This window comes from Pollachius pollachius (genome assembly GCF_949987615.1).
Source record: "Pollachius pollachius genome assembly, chromosome: 10".
Taxonomy (NCBI): Eukaryota; Metazoa; Chordata; class Actinopteri; order Gadiformes; family Gadidae; genus Pollachius; species Pollachius pollachius.
In genome coordinates, this window is record NC_136943.1 from 2,296,410 (window position 1) to 2,305,765 (window position 9,356).

Here is a 9,356-nt window from a genome sequence, read left to right on the forward strand (position 1 = left end):
GGAGCTGCAATAGAAGAGGCAGAGACAGCATGTGAAGAACTTCAGGGAATACCTGTTTCCACTGTGAATAGGGATTGCTATGAGCTACGGTGGGACAGTGTGAAGAAGCAAATCCAGGGTGCTGCTACAAGCCTATCGGAGTGGGAGATGTGGATTCCAGCGGCACAGAAGGCAAGTCTGGAGGACAGAGTAAAGGAGCTGAAAGCTTTAAAGACCAGACCGGAAGCAAGGAGAGCAGAATTTCTCACAGCACAAAGACTAGCAGAAGTTGTCCTTTTGTTTATTCTTCACCTGAAATTTCACCTTATCTGCCATCAATCTGCTACTTCACCTAATTCCATACAAATATCCAATGTTTCAAGAACCATCAAATCCATTTCAAAGAAAATAAATCACCAGAACGGAACAGAGTTCTCCCTTTGCATTACTGTGTGTTGGTAATGATTGATCATGTGATTTTATTATATTTGCTTCTATGGCCAGCATGTCCCTGGCACTAAGTTTACATAGTAGCTGTGTCTTGAAGTAGGGTAGCACAAGTGCGTACCTTTTTGCCCTACTGGAATGTTGCAGCAGCATGAAGGCCATCATAGCCAGCAGCTTGTTCGCTGAAGAAGCAGTTATCCTGTCTGGTTTCAGATGAGTGGGACCTTGTGTGCTAGGTGTCAGAACTTTCACCTCCTGTGTCCAGTTGTCGCTTCTGTGCTCTTTGCAACATGGTTGCATTGTACTTCAGCTGGCTGGTTTTATGGTATTTAGCTTAATTTGCAACCATGGCTGCTTCAATTCCTTGACCCTCATCTAACCGTCGAAGTGCGAACATTGAAGGGAGCTGTCCAAGTTCATTGAACTTTGTCAAATGCTCTGGAAGTGAACTGTATCCACTCCCCTTGTCGACTCGTGTATTTTGCAATGGGCATGTCAATGCTTCTTCTGCTTTGACTTCCTGACATATTGCAGATTCCAGTCTGTCTTAGATGTAGACCTTTGATCAAAAAGATTCACAACTTTAAAGTTCTTCGCCATTTTCTTAAGTGAAGGCCGAGGAACTATCCTTTTACCACCTTTATTAAAGCACATTAACGTATGGGATACAACAAGGTTCAGATGTGATAACTACCCTACACCTAGCCCGATCATTCATCCAGTGACATTCAATTCCTGTGCGATCTGTACACCTTCCGGGTAACTAAATGAAATTCATTTAAAGCCGCATTACCCTTGGTTGGGCTCTCCGGCACTGGCAATTCCTGTCTATTAAGGTGCGGCTATCTAACTACATGTCATCAACAACTAGATGTGGGGCTAACATTAGATAGCATTTAGGAAACTAAACTACTCTACCACTAAACTATCACAAATAAGCACAACCAGTGTGCCCTGGTTGTGCTTTGACATCCACTCTTTTTAGAGTGGATGACAATTTTATTTTGTGGAAATGTGAATGTACACAAATCTTCACGGACTACCCTAAGTCTAACCCTAACTGATATCTAAATAAGATAAATGCAATTGTATTGAAAGCACTGTTTTCCTAGGCGACCAGGCACGCCCGCCATCTTGAACATTTTTGGTTGGCTGCCATCTTTGCCACCATATTGAAAAAGGAGTAATTCAAATGAAGGTTCCCAAGTGCTTTGCTTAGTAGATAAATTTAACATATATCATATTATGAAAATTGATCTAAAAAGAGTTGTCACTGGCAGACATTTTGCAAAAATGTTTAAATTAAAAATGTATGAAGGGCCCATATCTGTATTTTTTTGCCTTTGTGTCTTTGAGCATAGCTACCAAATTTGATGCTTCTATCTCTTATCCATTAATATGAAATTTTATCTAAAGAACGTTGTCACTGGTGGCCATTTTGAAAAATGGCCACAATATTCAAAAGTCTTAATCCCTCTACATGTTCCCCATTTCTTTGGCTATAATTGTACCCAATTTGATGTTTCTATCACCTGTTATCCATTGTGAATGTGAAATTTAATCTCAAAACAGGCAGTCACTGCCATCTTCGAAATGGCCGCCATATTGAAAATTTGTCGTGCCTCCACAAATAATTTTGTTCGATATGTCTTTGGCTACAAGGTTACCAAATTTGACGCTTTTATCATAAAATGCACAATCCTTATATAATTTCTAGCTAAGCTGCCCCACTATTAGGGTTATAACATGATCCACCTTAGAGTTATAACATGTACACTGATAGGGTTATAACATGATCCACCTTAGGGCTATAACATGTACCCTGTTAGGGCTATAACATGATCCCCCTTAGTGTTATAACATGTACCATGTTAGGGTTATAACATGTACTGCCCCATGTTAGGATTATAACATGTACTGACCCATGTTAGGATTATAACATGTACAGCCCCATGATAGGATTATAACATGTACTGCCCCATGTTAGGATAATAACATGTACTGCCCCATGTTAGGATTATAACATGTACTGCCCCATGTTAGGATTACAACATGTACTGCCCCATGAATGGATTATAACATGTACTGCCCCATGAATGGATTATAACATGTCCTCCCCAGCTCCCCAACAGGGGGCAATGGACTATGACTGTCAATCATTGATTGGGTCCAGCTGAACTATTGATCAGGATCCTGATCATGTGGGATGCAATGATCGGATGTTGATGTTGTTGGTCGGTCCAAAGGGAGATGTTGACATACTAGTACTGTGTGTGTGTCTGTGTTTTTGCCTGTGTGTGTGTGTGTGTGTGTGTGTGTGTGTGTGTGTGTGTGTCATGTAGGAGAAGGGTCGACCTCAGATATTGATCCACTGGTGAGAGAATTGGTCACTTCTAACAGCTCACTGCCAGACTCCTGGTACTGCTCTCTGTAGTACTGCCCTCTGTCCTGGTACTCTCTTTACTGTACTCTCTGTAGTACTGCCCTCTGTCCTGGTACTCTCTTTACTGTACTCTCTGTAGTACTGCTCTCTTTACTGTACTCTGTAGTACTGCTCTCTGTACTGTACTCTGTAGCACATTTAGCAGACGCTGTTATCCAAAGCAACCTCCAGTCCATCCATTGGTCGGTGTTCCTAGTGTTCTGCCTGGTTCTACCCTCCAGTCTGTCCATTGGTCAGTGTTCCTGGTGTTCTGCCTGGTTCTACCCTCCAGTCCGTCCATTGGTCAGAGTTCCTGGTGTTGTGCGTGGTTCCACCCTTAGTCTGTCCATTGGTCAGAGTTCCTGGTGTTCTGCGTGGTTCTACTGTAGAACATCATGCTGCTCAGAGCCGTGTGTCTGCTCTGGGCCCTCACCAGCCCCGCCAACGCCGCTGGTAAGACCCTCAACTAGTAACTCTAACTAGTGAACTGTAACTCTAACTAGTGAACTCTAACTCTAACTATTTAACTGTAACTCTAAGTAGTAACTCTAACTAGTGAACTGTAACTCTAACTAGTGAACTGTAACTCTAACTATTGAACTGTAACTCTAAGTAGTAACTCTAACTAGTGAACTGTAACTCTAACTAGTGAACTGTAACTCTAACTAGTGAACTGTAACTCTAACTAGTGAACTGTAACTCTAACTAGTGAACTTTAACTCTAACTAGTAACTCTAACTCTAACTAGTGAACTCTAACTCTAACTAGTAACTAACTCTAAGTAGTAACTCCAACTCTAACTAGTGAACTCTAACTCTAACTAGTAAACTCTAACTAGTGAACTCTAACTCTAACTAGTGAACTCTAACTCTAACTAGTGAACTCTAACTAACTAGTGAACTGTAACTCTAACTAGTAATTCTAACTCTAAGTAGTAACTCCAACTCTAACTAGTGAACTGTAACTCTAACTAGTGAACTCTAACTCTAACTAGTGAACTCTTACTCTAACTAGTGAACTCTAACTCTAACTAGTGAACTGTAACTCTAACTAGTGAACTGTAACTCTAACTAGTGAACTGTAACTCTAACTCTAACTCTAGTAGCTTAGCCTACCGTGTCACTGACGTGTGTCGCTGGCCCCCTAGTGTGTACCTTATCCTAGTGTAGCATAGCTTAGCCTAGCATGTCTCTGACGTCTGTTCCCGGCCCCTAGCTTAGCGTAGCCTAGCGTGTCTCTGACGTGTGTCCCCAGGCCCCTAGTGTGTAGCGTAGCTCAGCCTAGCGTAGCCTAGCCTAGCCTAGCATGTCTCTGACGCGTGTCCCGCCCCCAGTGTTCACGGGCCGGTCCGCGGCCCACCAGCTGCTCCGTCTCCGCAGGGCCAACACAGGCTTCCTGGAGGAGCTGAAGGCCGGAAACATTGAGAGGGAGTGCAGGGAGGAGATCTGTGACTACGAGGAGGCCCGCGAGGCCTTCGAGAACGACGACCAGACCGTGAGTCCCATGTTAACATGTACCTTGTTAGGGTTATAACATGATCCACCTTAGGGTTATAACATGTAACATGGTAGGATTATAACATGTACTGCACCATGTTAAGATTATAACATGAATTGCCCCATGTTAGGATTATAACATGTTCTAACCCATGTGAGGATTATAACATGTACTGCCGCATGTTAGGATTATAACATGTACTTCACCATATTAAGATTATAACATGTACTGGCCCATGTTATGATTATAACATGTATGCCCCATGTTAGGATTATAACATGTGCTGCCCCATGAAAGGATAAGAACATGTACTGCCCCATGTTAGGATTATAACACGTACTGCACCATGTTAAGATTATAACATGTACTGCCCCATGTAAGGATTATATCATGTACTGCCCCATGTAAGGATTATTACATGTACTGCACCAGTTCTTTGTAACCGTATGTTTCGTAACACATACGTCGTAATGCTTGTTTCGGACTCCATTTTGTGTGTTGTGTGCTAATGCTGATGCTAACGCTACGGTGCTCCCGCCCTGTGCTCCTCAGAGGCAGTTCTGGCAGAGCTACACCGGTGAGCGGCCTCTGTCCTCCCCAGCTCCACGACGGGGGGCAATGGACTCTGAACCAGTCAATCATTGATCGGGGCCAGATGAACCATTGATCATGACTCTGATCATGTGGGATGCACTGATCGGATGTTGATGTCGTTGGTCGACCAAAGGGTGGTGTTGACATCCAAACACTGTGTGTTTGTGTGTGTGTGTATGTGTGCCTGTGTGTGTGTCAGCCCGGGACCCCTGTGCTGCAGAGCCCTGTCTGAACAATGGAACCTGCGTCCCGCTGGACTCCTCCTACCGGTGCAGCTGTAGTGAGGGCTTTGAGGGCCGCGACTGCCAGACAGGTACACAACGCTGCACAAAGCTACACAACACTATACACTCGACACAACGCTACACAACGCGACTGTGAAAAAGAGTTTCCTTGATGCACAATGTGGTTGGTAAAAAGCATACTTTTACTTGAAACAAACAATGCCACAACAATCGATTCACTTGCACAACTCAAGGCTCCCTCCAGTCTAGAACTCTGGCCTTCTTAGAGTTCCCTCTGAGAGTCCTCAGCCATTGCTTTCTTCCGCCACTACTGTTCTGTCAAGGCTTGGCAATGGCTCCCCGCAAGGCTCACGTCAGCAACAAGGAGTTCCAAAGCTATTCCTCCTTCAGGCTCTGGCCAACCCCACAGGACAGCAGTTCAACTCCACCAGTGATCTCTTCTCCTAGCAGGTCTCTTCGCCTACCTGCTCACCTTTCACTGCGGCCCACCTTGAAGCTCCTTGAACAATGTTTTTCGAATGTCCCCTCCACTCGGCTAGAGGAATCATCCCACCGCTGCCACCAAATGTGAAAAAAGAGTTTCCTTGATGCACAATGTGGTTGGTAAAAAGCATACTTTTACTTGAAACAAACAATGCCACAACAATCGATTCACTTGCACAACTCAAGGCTCCCTCCAGTCTAGAACTCTGGCCCTCTTAGAGTTCCCTCTGAGAGTCCTCAGCCATTGCTTTCTTCCGCCACTACTGTTCTGTCAAGGCTTGGCAATGGCTCCCCGCAAGGCTCACGTCAGCAACAAGGAGTTCCAAAGCTATTCCTCCTTCAGGCTCTGGCCAACCCCACAGGACAGCAGTTCAACTCCACCAGTGATCTCTTCTCCTAGCAGGTCTCTTCGCCTACCTGCTCACCTTTCACTGCGGCCCACCTTGAAGCTCCTTGAACAATGTTTTTCGAATGTCCCCTCCACTCGGCTAGAGGAATCATCCCACCGCTGCCACCAAATGTGAAAAAAGAGCTTCCTTGATGCACGATGTTGTTGGTAAAAAGCATATTTTCACTTAAAACAAACAATGCCACAACAGTCGATTCACTTGCATGACTCAAGACTCCCTCCAGTCTAGAACTCTGGCCCTCTTGAGGAGCACCAGAATGGGTGGGGCTCAATTAACCTATGAGCCAAAGCTGCAGACTATTACGGCTAACAGCCAGACTGGAACATGTGCATCTTTTAAAACATGGTTTAACGCAGTGAAGATGCCATTCACATCTTCACAGCGACACAACGCAAAGCAACGCGAAACAACGCTAAATACTTTACACAACACTACACACTCTACACTACACAACACTACACTCTACACAACACTACACAACGCTAAACAACGCTACCCACTCTACACAACGCTACACACTCTACACAACGTTAAACAACGCTACACACCGCTACACAACACTACACAACGCTACACAACACTACACACTCTGCACACTCTACACAACACTACACAATGCTACACTTCACAACGCTACACACTCTACACACTCTACACAGCACTACACAATGCTACACAACTATAGTCTGGCTATTGCCAGACTGTAGTTGTGTGTCTGGGGAAGCTGCCGTCATTTTCTTCAGCACAGGAGGCGTGATCAACGGGCCAAGTTCAGCTGGCTCTGCACGCGACTGGCTGCTTGTCGTCGCTTCCCCCTGTCGTCATTGTGTTAAACCAGCCAATAGCGCGCCAAGGGGAAAAGCCAGCTTGGTGATTGGCTCCCGCAGAAACGTATCGGAAGCAGAAAGAAATGTGTTGCTCCTCTCCGGACCCTTGCGAAGGGCGAACTCAAATTGCCGGCAGAATGGGCGGGGCTACCCAGTCTAACACAACTACACTCTCTACACAACACTACAGTCTCGACCACAGCCCCCAGTAACCCCCCGCCCCCCCCAGCGTTCGAGGACTCCCTGGGGTGTGTGTATCTGAACGGCGGCTGTGAGCAGTTCTGCGACGACTCGGGGCCACGGCGCCGCTGCTCCTGTGCTGAGGGCCACAGCCTGGGGCCCGACGGCAGGGCCTGTGTGGCCCAAGGTGAGGACCGGGGGGGGGCCCCGACTGGTGTTACTGGTACTTGTGGTAACTGTACTGGTGGTACTGGTGCTGGTGGTAACAGTACTGGTGCTGCTGTGTTCCAGTGGAGTTCCCCTGCGGACTGGTCCCGGTCCAGAACCAGAGCCAGACCCCTGGGGGCCAGACCCGCCTGGTGGGGAGCAGCCGGTGTCCCCGGGGGGAATGCCCCTGGCAGGTAACCCTGACCCCTGACCCCTCCTCACCTCTCCTGACCTCTGACCCCTCCTCACCTCTCCTGACCTCTGACCCCTCCTCACCTCTCCTGACCTCTGACCCCTCCTCACCTCTCCTGACCTCTGACCCCTCCTCACCTCTCCTGACCTCTGACCTCTGACCCCTCCTCACCTCTCCTGACCTCTGACCCCTCCTCACCTCTCCTGACCTCTGACCCCTCCTCACCTCTCCTGACCTCTGACCCCTCCTCACCTCTCCTGACCTCTGACCTCTGACCCCTCCTCACCTCTCCTGACCTCTGACCCCTCCTCACCTCTCCTGACCTCTGACCCCTCCTCACCTCTCCTGACCCCTCCTCACCTCTCCTGACCTCTGACCTCTGACCCCTCCTCACCTCTCCTGACCTCTGACCCCTCCTCACCTCTCCTGACCTCTGACCCCTCCTCACCTCTCCTGACCTCTGACCCCTCCTCACCTCTCCTGACCTCTGACCCCTGACCCCTCCTCACCTGTCCTGACCTCTGACCCCTGACCCCTCCTCACCTCTCCTGACCCCTGACCCCTCCTCACCTCTCCTGACCTCTGACCCCTGACCCCTCCTCACCTCTCCTGACCCCTGACCCCTCCTCACCTCTCCTGACCTCTGACCCCTGACCCCTCCTCACCTCTCCTGACCCCTGACCCCTTCTCATATCTCCTGACCTCTGACCCCTGACCCCTTCTCACCTCTCCTGACCTCTTCCCCCCCCCCAGGTGCTGGTCAGGTACAACGGGGGGAGTCACTGCGGCGGGGCCCTCATCCGGTCCGACTGGGTCATCACGGCGGCCCACTGTATCCATGGCAACGACCCTAACTACCTCACTGTGGTGGCAGGTGAGCCGTCGCTGGGGGGGGGGGGGGTGGGGGCGGGCCATGACGCCGGGGGGGTGGGCGGGGCTTGTTGCCGTGGTTTCACCGCTCGCCCGTCTCCCCAGACGTCCATGACCTGGAGGCGGAGGAGGGGCAGAGCCGGGCCGTCTCCATGGCGATCAGCCACCCGGGCTACTCGGCGAGGACGGGGCGGGCCGACGTGGCCCTGCTGCGGCTGGCCCGGCCTCTGGCCCCGGGCCCCGGGGCCGTGGCGCTCTGCCTGCCCCGCCGGGCCCTGGTGCTGAGGGAGCTGCTGGCCACGCGCCACCACACGGCGCTGGGTTGGGGCCGCCGCACCGCCGGGGGCAACGCCGGGTCCCCCCCGGGGCCGGCCAGCCCTCTGCTGCGCCGCCTCACGGTGCCCCTGCTCCCGGCGGCGGCGTGCGGCCGCGCCTCGGGCCTCAACGTGACGGCCGGCGCCCTGCTGTGCGCCGGCTACCTGGAGGGGGGCGGGGCCTCGTGTCGCGGGGACGACGGGGGCCCCCTCATCACCCGCTACGGCTCCACCCACTTCCTGCTGGGCGTGGCCGTCTGGGGGCGGGGCTGCCCCCAGCCCGGCCATTATGGGATGTACGCCAACATGGCCGACTACGTGGACTGGGTGGAAGACACCCTGAAGGGCCCGCCCGCCTCCACCGATTAATGAGCGACTCCTACTAGTTCTCTAACCTAAACTAACCACCTCTAACTAGTACCTAAACTAACCACCTCTAACCTAAACTAACCATCTCTAACTAGTACCTTTAATAACCACCTCTAACCTAAACTAACCATCTCTAACTAGTACCTAAACTAACCATCTCTAACCTAAACTAACCATATCTAACCTAGTAACTAAACAAACGATCTCTAACCTAACTAACCATCTCTAACTAGTACCTAAACTAACCATCTCTAACTAGTACCTTAACTAACCACCTCTAACCTAAACTAACCATCTCTAACTAGTACCTAAACTAACC

The 9,356-nt window shown here is 49.7% G+C and overlaps 1 protein-coding gene across 1 annotated transcript; it reads left to right on the forward strand.

Moving 5' to 3' along the window:
* Nucleotides 1-3,243: 3,243 nt before the first annotated feature.
* On the forward strand, nt 3,244-9,037 carry LOC307081566 (coagulation factor VII-like; the record flags this gene model as incomplete). Its single annotated transcript, XM_079744817.1, has 8 exons — nt 3,244-3,301; nt 4,182-4,342; nt 4,898-4,922; nt 5,160-5,252; nt 7,134-7,271; nt 7,376-7,485; nt 8,238-8,358; nt 8,460-9,037. The coding sequence occupies 8 exons, from the start codon at nt 3,244-3,246 to the stop codon at nt 9,035-9,037; spliced, it is 1,284 nt and encodes a 427-aa protein (XP_079600943.1).
* Between the last annotated feature and the right edge of the window lie 319 nt (nt 9,038-9,356).